The 15,982-nt window shown below is 60.2% G+C and overlaps 6 protein-coding genes across 6 annotated transcripts; 3 read left to right on the top strand and 3 right to left on the bottom strand.

Annotated features, from left to right (window-relative positions):
- Positions 1 to 1,045: 1,045 nt before the first annotated feature.
- Positions 1,046 to 1,827, bottom strand: THITE_2107205 (uncharacterized protein). Its single transcript, XM_003649010.1, has one exon. It carries the CDS (start codon positions 1,620 to 1,622, stop codon positions 1,131 to 1,133), a length of 492 nt encoding a protein of 163 aa, XP_003649058.1. The 5' UTR covers positions 1,623 to 1,827; the 3' UTR covers positions 1,046 to 1,130.
- Positions 1,828 to 1,920: 93 nt separating this feature from the next.
- THITE_126586 (uncharacterized protein) lies at positions 1,921 to 3,178 on the bottom strand. Its single transcript, XM_003649011.1, has 8 exons — positions 3,070 to 3,178; positions 2,890 to 2,920; positions 2,785 to 2,828; positions 2,621 to 2,679; positions 2,513 to 2,557; positions 2,393 to 2,458; positions 2,225 to 2,278; positions 1,921 to 2,145 (listed from the first exon to the last, which is right to left on the bottom strand). The coding sequence occupies exons 1-8, from the start codon at positions 3,087 to 3,089 to the stop codon at positions 2,006 to 2,008; spliced, it is 459 nt and encodes a 152-aa protein (XP_003649059.1). The 5' UTR covers positions 3,090 to 3,178; the 3' UTR covers positions 1,921 to 2,005.
- A 750-nt stretch (positions 3,179 to 3,928) lies between these two features.
- THITE_2107217 (glycoside hydrolase family 31 protein) lies at positions 3,929 to 7,323 on the top strand. The gene is made up of 2 exons (XM_003649012.1): positions 3,929 to 4,292; positions 4,354 to 7,323. The coding sequence occupies exons 1-2, from the start codon at positions 4,208 to 4,210 to the stop codon at positions 7,245 to 7,247; spliced, it is 2,979 nt and encodes a 992-aa protein (XP_003649060.1). The 5' UTR covers positions 3,929 to 4,207; the 3' UTR covers positions 7,248 to 7,323.
- A 601-nt stretch (positions 7,324 to 7,924) lies between these two features.
- On the top strand, positions 7,925 to 9,462 carry THITE_2107221 (uncharacterized protein). The gene is made up of 2 exons (XM_003649013.1): positions 7,925 to 8,218; positions 8,278 to 9,462. The coding sequence occupies exon 2, from the start codon at positions 8,324 to 8,326 to the stop codon at positions 9,353 to 9,355; it is 1,032 nt and encodes a 343-aa protein (XP_003649061.1). The 5' UTR covers positions 7,925 to 8,218; positions 8,278 to 8,323; the 3' UTR covers positions 9,356 to 9,462.
- A 188-nt stretch (positions 9,463 to 9,650) lies between these two features.
- On the bottom strand, positions 9,651 to 10,294 carry THITE_2084231 (uncharacterized protein; the record flags this gene model as incomplete). Its single annotated transcript, XM_003649014.1, has 3 exons — positions 9,651 to 9,867; positions 9,933 to 10,124; positions 10,188 to 10,294. The coding sequence occupies 3 exons, from the start codon at positions 10,292 to 10,294 to the stop codon at positions 9,651 to 9,653; spliced, it is 516 nt and encodes a 171-aa protein (XP_003649062.1).
- Positions 10,295 to 11,440: 1,146 nt separating this feature from the next.
- Positions 11,441 to 15,748, top strand: THITE_112492 (uncharacterized protein; the record flags this gene model as incomplete). The annotated part of the gene is made up of 1 exon (XM_003649015.1): positions 11,441 to 15,748. A coding segment is annotated over one exon (4,308 nt), but the record flags the coding sequence as incomplete, so codon positions are not given.
- Positions 15,749 to 15,982: the final 234 nt, after the last annotated feature.

The following is a 15,982-nucleotide window of genomic DNA, read 5'->3' on the forward strand; positions in this document are numbered from 1 at the left end:
GTTCCTCGCACAGGTCACACTCGTGTTTGACACCCAAGAAGCTAGGTTCTTTGAATTCAAAATAATTCAAAATAACCACCCGCTCTCTAGCATAGGCAACAATGAAGCGCTGGTCACAGAGTATAACCTAGATTTACACTTCCATCTTGGCACCACACCACCTTGGCCACCACCACACTGCAACACTCAGTTGCTCACCCAGTACTGGGCCAAACTGGGCCATTTCTAGCTTAAAAGGAAACTCTTAAACAGGGCTTCAATAACTGGAATGCTAGCCGTTGGCCTTGTGCACGGCCTTCAGGTGCCTAGGCATTGAATCGATTAGCCGGTCGATCAAATCCTGGGACACCCTCTCCCACGTGGGCCCCGAAGCATCGGCCACCCGGGCCCGGTTGGCCTCGGTATCCTTAAGAAAGATGCAGGCTAGGGAAGTCCCTACGCAAGATCTACTTCATTTTCTTCCACACATGTTCGATCCGGTTGAGATTGGGCTATAAGGAGGGTGCTCTTGGACCCCCAGATTCTATGTCGTTCCAACCACTCCTTTGTCTTGGCCGTAGTATAGATTATAGCGTTATCCTAGAGGAAAAAGGTGCCTAGGCGGTAAAGTAGACCCAGGCCTTCCTCCGGAGCCTAGGAATAGCTATCCACTGTCGATCCTTAGAAGAGAAAAGAAAGTAGGGAGCGTGGCGTGTCCGCAACGCGGAAGTGAGCCGAAGTGTAAATCTACTTTTATGTACTTGATTTTTGCACCCCTAGTCCTAACACGTCCACGATGATGAAGAGCCCAGCCAATCTTTACTCTCACTCATTTCGACCAACTTGCTCCAGACAGAGCTTGCGTACCTGATCGTGCCAAGCCGTGATCCGGTGTTTGACAGAGGTGACGGGCAGCACATTCAGGCTGTCGGCCGCTCGAATGACGGGCAGGTAGAAGCACTCGTTGTGGGCGATCCTCATCGGCTGTGCAAGGCCGTCGGGGTTGAATCTTGAGGTCAAGAGAATGCTCAAGCAGACGTAGGATTGCTCTGGCCCGGGGTATCAGCTATGTCGTTACTGGGGGCACTGGAGGATGGAGAACGGAATCTTCCAACACCCAACAACTCCCAAACCGACTGTGATGAATTTGATCAACGCACATGACACATACCGGTAGCAGTTTCCTTCAGGTTCGGCAGCGGGGCAACCACCATGACGGGCGTCATGGTCTCCGACTGAGGAATGATATCGGCGGGCTCATGGTCAGGGCGAGTACCCGCCAACGCTTGGAGGGCTGGAGCCGAGGTGCTCTTGTACAGCTTGTCCAGCTCGGGCAGAGCGAAGCCGACAAGAAGACACCGGGACGCCAGGACGCCGCTCATGTTCTCGCCGCGCTCCTCGGGAGTCAGGGAAAGTGAGGTCCTCCAAGGCGCCAGACCTTCTTCCTTCAGCTTCTCAGCCTCGTGTCGCCATGATTTCACTTTAGTCGGCACGCGGGTAACTAGCGTGATGGCGGTGCTCGTGTCGATCCCGGCGGGTATTCGTATCGCCCAGCCGAACTTGTTGATGGCGAGGTCTTGTCGGATCTGAATTTCGCGCACTGCGGATGGCGCTGTGGCCTCTGCAGTTTCGCTCTCGCCCATGGTGTCTGCTTGCTTGGTGGCTATGACTGGTGGTAGGTCGAGACTGAGGCATAGAATCTGCGAAATGGCTCGGTCGGTCGCTGCGCAGCGTATTTAGCTTGTGTGAATGTGATATAACAGAATGTGGTTGGTGGTAGCAGATGCGAATCAGGGTCTTCGTTACCAACGAAGGGGACATGACGCTACGTTGTCAAGATCGTCCCTTCCATCTTGTGGTCTGTGTTGGCAGAGAAAGAAGGAGGACGGGGGCCCATGTACAGCACATCTGGATGGTTCACAGGAGCTGCGACAAGAAAATGCAAGAGGGGCAGGAACGGTCTATAAAGGAAGTCTAGCTCCCAATCATGCTTCCCCACACCGTTTTTTTGACCGACGAGCCTGATCTACTCGTAGATCCAGGCCTTCGTGGCGATGTCCCAGTTGATGAGCTCCTCCTCCTTGAACCACAGAGCAATTTCCTTCTTGGCGCTCTCGACGCTGTCCGAGCCGTGGCAAACGTTGCGACCAACGGCGAGCGCGAAGTCTAACAACCAAGGTTAGCTATCCGCGAGAAGCCAGGGCAAGAAATGGCCGTGATGCGAGGTCCCGTCAGCTGCACATACCACCGCGGATGGTGCCCGGAGCGGACGCAAGGGGGTTCGTGGCGCCGAGCATAGCTGAGAGCAGATTATGTTAGCTTGGTCTCCGTGTGTTGACCGAAGGAAGAAAAGAAGCTGGAAGGGAGGGGCTGGAAAAAAGCGAAGGGGCGGGACGAAGGAGCGGGAGCATACCGCGGCCAGTCTTGACGGCATCATAGCCCTCCCAAACCATGGCAACGATGGGGCCGCTGTTCATGTCTGTGGAAAAGAGGTCAGCGAGAGCTCGCACAGAGCAGTCTGGGCTCAACGTACACTCAACGAGGCCCTTGAAGAAGGGCTTGTCGGACAGGTCGGAGTCTGGGTTGGATTTTAGCAGGCGTCGTCAATGGCGGTAGGAGGAAGAGGGATGAGGTAGCGCACAGTGCTTCTCGAGGTGCTCCTTGCCCGGGGTGACGAGCTTCAGGGCGACGAGCTTGAAGCTGTGTTGCGATGTTGTTGTTAGCGCCGGGCGGACAGGAGTCCGAGGTGAGCTTCGGATGAGGGGTGGGCGGGCTGCTCTGGCGCCCAACTCTGTCTGCCCTTACCCACGGGCCTCGAAGCGGCCAATGATGTTGCCGACAAGTCCACGCTGCTCGCGAAGTCAGTATATGCGGCGACCTGCGACGGATCGAGAACAGGGGAGAGCGCACCTGGACGCCATCGGGCTTGACGGCAATGAAGCTGTCTCGACTGTCAGTCCACGGCTGGGCCCAAAAGCACAGGATGGCGGGGTAAACTTCTCGCGGGGCCAGCAGCATGGCGGGGTAATGGAGGGGCAAGGAGCTCAAAAACGAGCGCGGGAGCGTGCTGAAGGGGGGAGGGAAACTCACGTCCGCTCGGTGGTCGACATGGTGACGGGTTTTGGAGCTTTGGCAGCTGATTCAGGAACGTGATGGTCTTGGGCGACGAGTTGTGGGGAGAGGGGAGGATGAGGAATTTGTAGTGGAAAGGCGGTCGAGGTCGGGCCTGAGAGGAGCTGCTGGGTGGGGTCGCCGAGAAAATAGATGAATGCGCAGAGCACCAGCCCCAGGGTTAGGTATCCATACATCTCCAGGTTGAACGGGAAGTTCGAGGCTGCAGCTCGAGTCCGTTGCCGACCATGCTTCCGCCCGCCTGGCGTTCCAGGCCTCTCAATCTGCTGCGGCACTGTTTCCTCCATCTTTTCGCAGCGCTCGGCCCCGAAATCTCCCGGTGTCCAAGAGTTAACCTTCGTTGATATGGACACCAACACAGTCCCTACGCAACAAAACAGTCGGGTGGGGTTGTGACTTAGATCGGCACCAACGAGGGGTGTGCGCCTGATCGAGCCGCCGTTGGAAGCTGGAAGAAGTGGATATTCGCCCTGGACAACAGCATTCACAAACAGATTGCAGTCGCTCTGGGGTGCATGATATTGGGACTCGCCAATGTCAGGCTGCCCGCGCTTACACCGCAGCAGCAACCACCGGGGCAGGGTCTACTGTTACCTTACCTGTGTACAGCATTGTGATGATGAGGGAAAGATGATAGCTGAACTGCCAATAGCGTGCATGCAATTAACCAGGTAACTAAGCGACGAATAGATACTGGAGAGTAAATATATATGCATATATGGTATATATGTATGTATCGCGACTGCCTAGTCAGGGACCCAAGGACCTGCAAGGGTTGCAGTTGACGTTTGGTTTGTTTCTTAACGGGCCCCTGTAAGTTAACTTATCCGTACCTTGGCGCATGGCCAATCCGGTCTAGGTGGCAGCTTCCAAGGCCCTCGGCGCCCCTCAAGAGAGTTGAAACAATGCACCCAGCAACTGTCAGCTGCGCTGTGAAACACTCATAGAGCACGTCTGTAGCCCTGGAGGTCTCCCGATGAACACGGCGGCGACATAAGCTGCACTTCCTCCCATCTTCGATTCTTTTTTCTGCATTTGACCGCCTCGGTTGCGTCACAATCAAGTGCGCCGGGAGCAACCTCGGTGGAAGGTCGACATGCTTGCCCCAGCGCCGCTAGGCTCGAGATGGACGGCCTACCTGGGCCTGCTGTCTGCCCTCTCAGCTGCATTTGTGCCTGCAGGTACGAATTGGAACAACCTAGTGCGCGCTCTGTCATTTAACCACGCAATTGACAAGTCTAGTCGCTGTCAAGGAGCATGATTTCAAAAAATGCCATCAATCGGGCTTCTGTGCCCGAAATCGTGCCTTCGCCGACCATGCCCTCGCCTCCAGCTCGTGGCAATCGCCCTACAACATCGCCCCCGAGTCAGGCTCGTTCAAGGATGGGCAGTACCAGGCCGTAATTCTCAAGACTATCAACGACAGCGGCGAAACTGTGCGCCTGCCGATCACCGTCTCCTTCCTCGAGTCGGGGACGGCACGTGTCACTGTCGACGAGGAGAAGCGCCAGAAGGGAGAGATTGAGCTGCGCCACAATAGTAAAGCGAGGAAAGAGCGTTATAACGAGGCCGAGAAATGGGTCATTGTTGGCGGGACGGCGCTTGACAAGGCGGCCAAGGTCGACTACGAGGACAAGACACAGCTCACCGTCAAGTACGGCCCGGCTGCGAAGTTTGAGGCCACCATCAAGTTCTCTCCCTTCGCCATAGACTTCAAGAGGGACGGCCACAGCCAGATCAAGTTCAACGACCAGGGCCTGTTGAACATTGAGCACTGGCGCCCAAAGATCGAGAAGGCCGAGCCTGAGAAGAAGGAGGGCGAGACGGCAACCGAGGAGACCAAGGCCGAGGAAACGAAGGCGGAGCCCCAGGGCGAGGACGAGAGCACTTGGTGGGACGAGTCCTTCGGCGGCAACACCGACACTAAACCCCGCGGACCCGAGAGCGTTGCGCTCGATATCTCGTTCGTCGGCTACGAGCACGTGTACGGCATCCCGTCTCACGCTGGCCCGCTCTCGCTCAAGCAGACCCGTGGTGGCGAGGGCAACTACCAGGAGCCCTACAGGCTGTACAATGCCGACGTCTTCGAGTACATCCTGGACAGCCCCATGACGCTCTACGGCGCTATCCCCTTCATGCAGGCCCATCGCAAGGATTCCAGCGTCGGCGTCTTCTGGCTGAATGCCGCCGAGACCTGGATCGACATTACCAAGAGCAAGGACTCGACGAACCCTCTCGCTCTGGGAGCCAAGTCCAAGACGAGCACTCGTACGCACTGGATCTCCGAGAGCGGCTTGCTGGACGTCTTCGTCTTCCTAGGCCCGACACCCAAGGATCTCACGGCGAATTACGGAGAGCTCACAGGCACCACGGCGATGCCGCAAGAGTTCTCACTGGGCTACCACCAGTGCCGGTGGAACTACATCTCGGAGGAGGACGTCAAGGATGTGGACCGCAAGATGGACAAGTTCAAGATGCCCTACGACGTCATCTGGCTCGATATCGAGTACACGGACGAGAAGAAGTACTTCACGTGGGACAAACACAGCTTCACGGACCCGATCGGCATGGGCAAGCATTTGGACAGCCACGGCCGGAAACTGGTCACCATCATCGACCCGCACATCAAGAACGTCGGCGACTATCCCGTGGTGGCGGAGCTCAAGTCCAAGGATCTCGCTGTCAAGAACAAGGAGGGCAGCATTTTCGAGGGCTGGTGCTGGCCGGGCTCGTCGCACTGGATTGATGCCTTCAACCCTGCGGCGCGCGAGTGGTGGGCCTCGCTCTTCAAGTACGACTCGTTCAAGGGCACCATGGAAAACACGTGGATCTGGAACGACATGAATGAGCCGTCCGTGTTCAACGGGCCCGAGACCACCATGCCCAAGGACAACCTCCATTTCGGAAACTGGGAGCACCGCGACGTGCATAACCTGAACGGCATGACATTCCAAAACGCCACCTACCACGCCCTCAAGTCCCGCAAGCCGGGCGAGCTGCGCCGCCCATTCGTGCTGACGCGCGCCTTCTTTGCCGGCTCGCAGCGCGTGGGCGCCATGTGGACTGGCGACAACCAGGCGGCGTGGGACCACCTCCAGGCGTCGATCCCCATGATCCTCAGCCAAGGCATCTCGGGCTTCCCGTTCTCAGGTGCTGATGTGGGTGGTTTTTTCGGCAACCCGGAGAAGGAGCTCCTGACTCGCTGGTACCAAGCCGGCGCCTTCTACCCCTTCTTCCGCGGCCACGCGCACATTGACGCCCGGCGACGCGAACCATACCTGACGGGCGAGCCGTACAACACCATCATCACCGCGGCGCTTCGCCTGCGTTACAGCCTGCTCCCGTCGTGGTACACGGCCTTCCGGCATGCCCACCTGGACGGCACGCCCATCATCAAGCCCATGTTCTACACGCACCCGTCCGAAGAGGCGGGCTTCGCCATCGACGACCAGTTCTTCATCGGCAACACGGGCCTGCTCGCGAAGCCGGTCACCGAGAAGGACAAGGACACGGCCGACATCTGGATCCCCGACGCCGAGGTCTACTACGACTACTTCACGTACGACGTCATCCCCACCGCCAAGGGCAAGCACGTCACGCTGAGCGCGCCTTTGCACAAAATCCCGCTGCTGATGCGCGGGGGCCACGTCTTCGCCCGCCGCGACATTCCGCGCCGGTCCAGCGCGCTCATGAGGTGGGATAACTACACGATTATCGTCACCGTCCCCAAGGACGGCAAGCGCGCCGAGGGCGACCTGTATGTCGACGACGGCGACTCGTACGACTTCCAGCGCGGCCAGTACATCCACCGCCGGTTTGTCTTCGACGGCGCGGCCAAGACCCTCACCTCGGCTGATGCCGAGGGCCGCGAGTCCGGCGCCGCAGCGGCGGCGGCGCAGGAGGGCGGAGAAGGCGAGTGGATGAAGAAGATGCGCGCCGTCGGCGTCGACAAGATTGTGGTCGTCGGCGCGCCGGCCGCGTGGGCGGGCAAGAAGTCGGTCAAGGTCCACAGCGAGGGCAAGACCTGGGAGGCCCACGTCGAGTTCACGCCGGCGACCCAGGGCCGCGCTGCGTTTGCCGTGGTCAGGAAGGTCGGCGCGCGGATTGGAGCGGACTGGACTGTGGATTTTGCTTGAACTAGCGGGGAGTGGGGGTTTGGGCATCTGCCTCCCTACGCATCCCTGTAGAGCGTGGCTTGCCTGTTATTATGTTGTGCGAGTGAACTATGCGCATAGCAGATGATTCGTGTGTATTTACGCTGGCGGTATAGAGACTTGTTTTGTTCGCCTAAGTGGCATATCGTGTGGATGTGGCGGGCAGCTCAAGATCGGCTGATTTGCTTCGAGCTGAGGTGACTCTCGGCTCTGGGCCATGCCGTGCAACCTCGTACTGGTTTGGCGGATGGTTTGCCAAGCAGTCGTGTCCATCGTCAGACGGCGCGGTGCAGCTTGGAAGTTGCCAGACACTTTGGTTGGAAATGTCCAAACCAATAGCCATGCTGGGCGGTAACTAACGTCATTATTCACCCGTTTCTTGGCCCTCGTACCTGGCAGACGGATGCCGCCTTGGTGCAGACGCCCTGGAGGTCTTCCTGCGACTTTCCGTTGGAGGACCACGCAGCCACATCAACTAGCGCGCTCAGCGGACCTTCCTATTGGCATCCCGTTTGGCCGATCGGACTTGAAACGAGACGGGCTTGCCGTGTAGATCTACACTATTCCTGAAAGGAGCTGGAATGCAGACAAGTGGCGATGCCAAGGGAATCGTTACGCTTGGCGTCCGTGTCTGTCCTCCGTACCCCTGACTGTGATCATCGCAGCGATGTGAGCGCTGCGGTGCGACCTGCGAGGTAACTTCAGTCGAGCTTCTCCGGATTGGATGCTGCGTGCCCACAGTCCCTTTGGCCCTGTTGGGACGATTGGGCCACAGCCGGAGTTGCCATTGCTTGCCTGCCGCGTGCGGCGATTTAAAAGGGGCTGAGCGCGCGCTTCTCGCTGTTTGCTGTTGCTTGGCTCTTGTTTCCCTTGGGATCAGCAACGAAAGGCGTGGGACTGTATATTTTTGTCCTTCGTTTGTGTGAATTCTTGGCTGGTTATCAAAGTTGCGAGTTAGCCACGAGAATAAGAGGGCCGTTCGTTCACCTGTCACTCTCTAACCGGGAGACAGCAGTCCTTCGATCGCTTACACGGACACCCTCCACTCGTAGTTCACCATGAAGCCAACGACGCTCCTCACTCACCTACTCACCACCACGGCGGCCTCTGCCGCGACGCTCCCTCGCGCCCTCCATCCAACACATCCCCGAGACGCACCTCAATACCGCCTGCTCCACACCTTCTCCTCCTCGGCGCCTTCCTCCTCCAACGCCCACCTCCTCTCCGCCACCAACACCGAATCCACCAAAGGCGGCGCCATCCTCACCCTCCCCTCCTCCTCCTCCTCTAGCAACAACAACACAAGCAGCGCCCGAATCACCTCGGTGCAGACCACCTTCCGCATCCCCCACGCCCAGCCCCCAGCCACCGGCCCAACCGCCAACAATCCCGTCGGCGTGTACGCGGCCTCCTTCTGGGTGGGCATCGACGCCGCGGGGGCGGCTGCGTCCTCCTCTTGCAGCGGCGGCGGCGCCGCCCTGCGCGCGGGCGTCGACATCTTCTGGGACGGCACGGTCGGCGGCGAGCAGACGCCGTTTGCGTGGTACCAGTTTGCTACCGCCGCCGCCGCGGCAGGCCAGCAGGGCCAGCAGGGGTCCGGGACGGGGTTTGGGCAGGACGGGTTCGCGGTCGCCGCGGGCGATGTCGTTCGCTTCACGCTCAGCGCGGGGGGCACCGGCGGTGCGGATGGTGAGCAGGTGGTGGCGGTGGTGCTGGCGGAGAACTTTGGGGCGAACGTCAGTCACGCGGATGTGGTGGGCCGCAGTGCTAGTGGTGGTGGTGGTGCGAAGCCGGTGCGGAGCGTGAAGCAGGTCGTGACGGCGCCGGCGGGGTTGTGCGGGCAGCAGGCGGCGTGGGTCGTGGAGGACTTTCCGCTGGAGGGACGGCCGGATGTGCCGGTTGCGTTCGCGAATTTCACGAGCGTCACGTTCGACGGGGCGGGCGTCGCGCTGGCGGACGGGTCGAAGAAGGGTGTGACTGAGGCCGCGGTGCTGGATGTGAGATTGCAGGCTCAGGGGGGCAAGCTCACAAGTTGCGAGGTGGTTGACGGTCAGGAGGTTAAGTGTACGAGAGTTGTGGGTGGCAACTAAGCAGGACGGCTGTAAACTGTGTAATCAAGTGTGGAAGTTGGAAGCGGATGGAAGGCAAAACTGTGCTGGAAAGAGGAGGTGACAGACTACTGCGGCGGAAGCGGGTATAATGCGACACGACGAAGGGAATGATTGCTTGCAAATGGTACCACTACACTAAAGTAGGCAACCAAGTGTAGTACTGCTTAGCGGATCGATCACACAGTCACGATCCATGGGATCAACATCTTCTCCGCCTGGTTCAGCACAGCAAGGACGACCAGAAGGCAATGATGATCTTGTATACGACGTCGATCTACTGGATAGAGCGGCTGTTGTCGGTGCTTTTGTGGTCGCCGAGGACGCGATGGCTGCCCAGGATGGGATGGTAGGATACAAAGACCGCCAGCAGCCAGAACAAAAAGCGGTGGGGAACTCGAGCTGGCGACCAACGTCCTTCCCCTTTTTGTGTCTCACAGAGCCCTACCGTGTCGGCAGCGAAGGTAACAACAGGGGGCATGATGGAGGTGACACTGCGGGAGGCCCAGAGCGTGAGCCAGACGACCTCGAGCCAGATTCCGAGCCAGAGGAGCTGAACGCCGCCGGGGCCTCCAACCGGGTCCCCCTGGCAGCCATAGGCACAGAGGCCAGGAACACGGGTATCAGGATGAGGAGGCCTGGCGGGATGGTGTAGACGAGGTAGCGCAGGATGCGGGGGAACGTGAGCCTCCGCCGGAGCTTGGCGAGCCAGGTCGTCTCCAGGGGCGTGACGGCCACCGTGGCCGGAGGGCTGGCGGTCGTGTTAAAGGCATCCTCGACCCGTTCAGCATGGCTCCCATTTCTCGGCCTCTACCGGGCTGCATCGTGCTCCTGGTGCGACACGACGCGCTCGGCGCGGAGAAGTTCGATGTCGTGTAGCCTGTTTGCGGCCTCCCTGGCCTCTTCCGGACTCAGCGGCATTGGGTCGGGCGCCAGTTTCCATGCGAGTTCCAGTCTGCGTTCTCGGAAGGGGTTCCACGGCGGCTGGTGTTCAGCACACAATTGCCGATCGAGAGACCACCCCAACCCTGCGTGGACCGTCGGACCGCTCGGTCACCGGCAGGCGGTCTCTGTTCAATCGGAAAATTTAACTGACACCCACTGAGCAACGCGTCCTAGCATGAACTAACTGATTCACACACTAGGCTGTAGCGGAAACAGATGGCCATGCTTCCATAGGACGAAGGCTGCACGCCGTCGGTTGTTTATTCCCCTGCTTTCCCCCAGGGGACCTCGTTGTTCCTTCTCCTGATGTAGACTCGGAAATACGGAGACAAGACAAAACACTTTGCGGCCACTGCTCGCACATGACGTCATATGGCGCTTGGCGCCAAGCCTCCACTTTAGCGTATACTAGTGTAGTGTATTTCGTGCTTCGCGAAAATCCAGGACGATCTCCGCGCGGATTCGCGCCTCCGTCACTCTCTCAGTTGCGTATGTAACGGTGTAAATACTCGTATTTCTGTATTCCGTCCAGAGAGTCCCGGATACTCGGTCCCGGATACTCGTTCACCGTCTTCTCCCCCAACCCTCCCTCTTTTATTTTCCCGTCCCTTTGCATCCCGTTTTCTCTTCCCCTTTGCTTTCTACGCAAGGCCCAAAAAGATCAGACGCTGCTGTGAGGGATTGGCGGGTCACACCATGGCAGTGTTCTGTGCCTTGGCGTTCCTGTCATCCGACGAGACGATGCGAGCGCCCGCAGCAGGAATACCGGGGCCCCGGAGACAAGGGGGCGGGTGTTGGGGCGGGCGGCAGAACCGGCAGTCGGAGCCTGCTGCGGCCCATCAAAATAGCGATGAAGGCTGAAAAGCCACAAGAACGCGCGTTTTCATGATGTTTTCAACGGGACTGTGAGGACTGTGTTGGCCTGCATCGGGGCTGCCAAAGCCCAAAGAGGTAAAGTGCTTAGGTCTTGGCGGTTGGGAAGCGCAGCGGCAGCAACCTCAGCCGCACATGTAGAGCCCGAGGTCGGGCGCAGACTCGACTTCCTGCCCGACTTTGCTTGCCGATTCTCGATTCTCGATTCTCCAGCCCATCGCATCGAGCGCGACCAGAGGCGGATTCAAGATGGCTGCGCTCCCGGAGAACTGGGAATGGGACTACGACGGCACGCGCTGGTTCTACCGCTACAAGCCGACCGGCCTCATCCAGTACACCTTCCCCAAGCCCGGCGACGAGTTTCCCGAGTTTGTTGACGACAACGCGGCGCCGCTCGATCTGGCCCCCGAGGAGAGGCTTGTCAGCCAGCAACAGATCAAACGACGGAGTACTCTGGGCGGGTCTTGGCGGGGACAGCCAGCCCGCGCCAAACAGCGCGAACGGGCGGTTTCCAACGTCAGTTCGGACCAGGATGACGGCAGCGAGCCTTTTTGGCTCCAGCCCGACGGCCTCATGTACATGGGGCCGGGCGCGTACAACGACATCAGTCCTTTGCAGGAAGAGGACGAGGACGAGCGGGGCCAGGCAACCAACGACGCGGACGACGGCGGCGACAAAAAGGACAGTGCCAGCGCCGCCGCCCAGCATGTGGCTGACGGCCCAGCTGCTGCGGGGTCCCCGAGCAAAGGCGCTGCCGTTGCTGTGCCCTCGCAGATATCGCCCTCGACGAGCACCGAAACCACTCCGCAAGTACCCAACAGCCACCCCGCAACCGCCACCCCTCAGATAGACAGAGCAATCATTGTTGAGAGCGTCGATGCTGCCCCTGCACCGGTAGTCGCGGCGCCTGTGGATCCTCCAGCCCCGGAGATCCCCCTCCTCGACAGCCGGGAGGTGCCGTACGACCCCCTCGGCTTTGTGGCCGAGCTTCCCAGCGAGCTGACCGCTCAGTGCCATGTGGAGATCAACCCAGCTCCTGTGGAGTTACCCGGCAACGAGCTCATGGTGGACACGTCGGAGCCAGCCCCTTATGCGAACGCCTTCCATCTGGAGCCGGCTGAACTGCCCTCCGACGAGATTCCTGCTGGGCGAAGGGTGGCGCGCAATACAGCGGAGCAGAAATCGCTGTCCTCGCAAACGACACGGAGCCAACAGGAGCAACAACAGCAAAGACCGCATCAAACCACCCGAGAGTTGCTCAGTCGGCCGTACGGAGCGGCTCGGCAGAATTCGACACCCCAAGTCGCCAGTACCGTGGCACACATGCCCGGCGGCGGCGTCGCCGAGCCGCCACCCTCAGGCAAGTACCAGCCTTACAACCCGGCCAGGCAGGGTGCCTTCGGAGCTGCCGCTGCGAACCGGCACTCTATCGCCGAGATTCGCCCTCTGGTCCCAGCCGACGACAATAACAAGAGGCACTCCCTGGCAGGGCCAGCCCTATCGCGCGTTCCGCCTTCCGACGTCCCTGCTGCGCTCCTGCCGCCGCACATTCCTCCGAAGCTGCCTTTGGACTCCCCCGACAGTAGTCGGCAGTCCTCGCTTCCGGGCGCCGAAGCGCGCCATGAGAGCATCTCTGGTCTCACCACCAAGGCCAGCGGCGGTCTCACCCATTTCCCGTCAGTCCTGCAGCCCGCCCGCGGGCGTCCGGTCATGCGGGCCCAGTCCCCTCCGCAGAGCAAGGGAGCTAGCCCGGCTCGGGCCTACCAGGCGTACAAGCCCTACCACGACCTGCAGCGGGACATCGAGGACACCGTGCAGCTTCTATCCAACGCCGGATTCGGTCAGGGGACGACAACATCTGCCCAAGCGTCGAGTGTCGCGGCGAGACCCCAGGCCTCTAGAACGAACACTCTGCCAGCGCATCTTCCCTCGCTCCCGTACATGGGTGGCTACCCACATTTGCCGCCTTCATCAGCGAGCGTGCCCGCGCCCTTGACGCATCTGCATTCTCACCAAACACCGCCTGCTGAGTGCGGCGGCTGTGTTGCAACCGGGGGAGCGGCAGGTAGCGTGATGCCCCTGCAATATTCCGCCCCCCTTCCGCCCTCAAGCCCTGACCTGCCGCCGCCCTTGAACATCTCTCGCAAGTCGCCTCCGCTCCCGAGCAGCGTGCCAACTGGCTTTTCCGCTTTTAGGCCCGAGGTCACAGCCAAAGCGGATGCGATCTTCTCGGGGGCCACGGCAGCGCCGGTCCATACTACCGCTGCTTCCGCGCCGGCACCGGCCAGCTTGGGGGCTGAAGCAAACCCCGACCGTGAGACCATGCTGGCCGCACCGAACTCGGCAGGACCTGCTGGGCAAGCTGGAGCGGCAAGCTACCCCAACCAAGCGGGCAGCTCAGGTCCACCTCCATCGGCGGCTGCCAAGGTGGAGGGGACAGCTAGCTTCAACAGTCTGGCCGCGTCCAGTGAGAAGCTGCAGCCCTCGGGTCATCCATCGCCGGCTAAGCCAGCATCTTTCGCTGTCGAGGCCGTGGGTGCCGCGCCTGTAATGCCGCTCCCGTCAGAGGCCGCACCTGTATCTGATAGCGGAAGCTCCCCAGCGCCGTTACCAGCCGACGTATTAGTGACCGTGACGGACCAGCAGCCGCTGGCACCTTCGGCCTCGGACGTGGGTTACCAAGAGACTCGCCAGTCTATTCCTGCTCAGTCTGATCTGGTTGGTCCTGATAATGTTCATATCCCGCCTCATGTCGTCTCCGAAGTCCATCACAAGCCTCCGGCAAACCCGAACATGCCGCTCCCCACCGACGGTACTGTCCAAAGTGCCTCAGCTGTACTCTACGCCTCGCCTGCTCCGGCTGCAACTGTCGCAAGTCAGGTTCCGTTCAATAGCCATACCGGTGGACGCGGCGCAAACCCGGAAATGACACCGCCACGATCAGTTGCCAGTCCTCGAGCACCCACTCCAAGTCCCCGGACACCTAGCCCTCTTTCACGTGCGTCGTCGCCGCCTACTCAGCAAAACAATATTCAGAAGCGCATTCCGTCGGTATCTCCGCCGGCGATTGCGATGGCTGGTTCTGCGCAACAGGGGTCATTCACAGGTCAGCAGACGTTGCTGCACAAGACCGGTATCCATGCTCCAGTGGTCGGACTCGGACCTGCTCCCATGCCTTCTTCTTCCTCTGCATTGCCAAATGCCTCGCTGGCGGCACCCTCAACAGGTCCAGGTCACACTTTCCAGACCGATCATAACTCGCTTGGGTCTTACCAAGTCGGTGTTTCTCAGCTCTCTGCGCCTGGAGCCGTAAGCGCAGCTGAGCACGGTTACTTGCCCACTCATGAATCTGGCGACTGCCAACGTCCTGCGGCCCAAGTTCACGCCGATAACATTGAGGCCGCGGCAGCGCCAAACCAGCAATCCCAGCAACCCCCTCAAGGCGTAGTAGCACCCGTGGTCTCACAATCAGCCATGCCCAATGCGAATCCAGGCCTGTCCACACCGTTGCCCGCGCCGGCCCCGACTCAGGAGGAGGCTCCCTCATCTCCCGTTTCTGTAGCCGATCAGGAACATAAGAGAACCCAGCCTCCGATGCCATCACCGATGCAAGCCATCGGGCAAACCCAGCTTCCCCTACACTCAGGAGGCCAGTTGCCATCGAATGTCGCCGCTCATGGGCAGCCATCTGTGGCACCCACGGGCCGACCATTCTCACCGCCGGCAACCACACAGCTAGGCCCGCTACCTCATCCCGGAGCACCAGGAACTGCACCTCCCCAGCCCCCTGTAATGTTGGCTTCGCCTACGATTCCCGCAGGAATGGTGCCCCAGGGTGTCCATCCTGGAATGTTCCTGCAGCAACAGTATGCTTACCACCCAAGCGTGTTTCCCCAGCCAGGCATGCAAGTCGCACAACATCAACCAGTGCCACCGCATCTGCTGCAGCCAGGCCAAATGCCCATGGGTGCGCCCCTCACTCAGGCTCCTCAACCACCGCAACAACCAGTCAAGCAAGAAAAGAGCTGGTTCGGCAGGCTGTGGAGGAGCGAGAGCGTGAAAAAGCCCACCAAAAGCGGTGCAGCAGCCCAACCGGGGACACCCCCTCAACAGCTGTTTCCGGTCTTTCCTCCGTCTGTTCCTCCCAACCAGCCCGCCCCTCCGCATCAGTTCGCCCTGGCTGCCGTACAGCCGCACATGGCAATGATGACGATGAACAATCAGAATTACCCGAGCCAGCCGCAGTTCCGCGCGCCGAACCACAACCCGAACCAGCCCGTCATGCCGCCGCCGCAGGTACGCCCGGCGATCCAGCAGCAGGCGCAGCTGCTGCACCACCCGGCGCAGAGGCCGAGTTCGATAGGTCCCGGCCAGGGCCAGACGGCTCAGCAAGAGCAGTCGCCGGTGCAGCCGCCGGCGCCGGCGCAGGCGCAGGGGCAAACGCAGCCGCAGGGCGGAACACCCGTGCCTGTCGCTTTGCCTGTCCAAGGGCAGGGGCAGGGGCAGGGGCAAGAGCAAGCTACTGGAGAGCGGCATGAGGGCGGCGGTGGATACCCCGTGGCCGGGGAGAATGGTAGTGGCGGCCGTACTTATGATGACAGTAGTAAACCTGCTGTTTCTGCTGCTCCTGTGGTCACCCCTGCTGCAAACGCGAGCGCCGCGGGCCGGTGGGGGAACGCGGGTCCTTCCGAATACGACGGGTCCGGATGGGGAGATGATGATGATGAATGAAGATGTCTTGTCGATGTGAGGGATTGATATTGTTTTGAATCACGGGAATGGCGGTTGCTT

The sequence above is a fragment of the Thermothielavioides terrestris genome, chromosome 1 (genome assembly GCF_000226115.1).
Source record: "Thermothielavioides terrestris NRRL 8126 chromosome 1, complete sequence".
In the NCBI taxonomy this organism is placed as follows: domain Eukaryota; kingdom Fungi; phylum Ascomycota; class Sordariomycetes; order Sordariales; family Chaetomiaceae; genus Thermothielavioides; species Thermothielavioides terrestris.

Bases quoted from the DNA above. Each gene is read 5' to 3' on its own strand.
- THITE_2107205 (XM_003649010.1), bottom strand. From the start codon at position 1,622: ATGGGCGAGAGCGAAACTGCAGAGGCCACAGCGCCATCCGCAGTGCGC.
- THITE_126586 (XM_003649011.1), bottom strand. From the start codon at position 3,089: ATGTCGACCACCGAGCGGAC. The intron at 2,459-2,512 runs GTACGTTGAGCC...TCTTTTCCACAG, and splicing joins CTTCAAGGGCCTCGTTGAGT to ACATGAACAGCGGCCCCATC. The intron at 2,279-2,392 runs GTATGCTCCCGC...ATCTGCTCTCAG, and splicing joins TGCCGTCAAGACTGGCCGCG to CTATGCTCGGCGCCACGAAC.
- THITE_2107217 (XM_003649012.1), top strand. From the start codon at position 4,208: ATGCTTGCCCCAGCGCCGCTAGGCTCGAGATGGACGGCCTACCTGGGC. The intron at 4,293-4,353 runs GTACGAATTGGA...TGACAAGTCTAG, and splicing joins AGCTGCATTTGTGCCTGCAG to TCGCTGTCAAGGAGCATGAT.
- THITE_2107221 (XM_003649013.1), top strand. From the start codon at position 8,324: ATGAAGCCAACGACGCTCCTCACTCACCTACTCACCACCACGGCGGCC.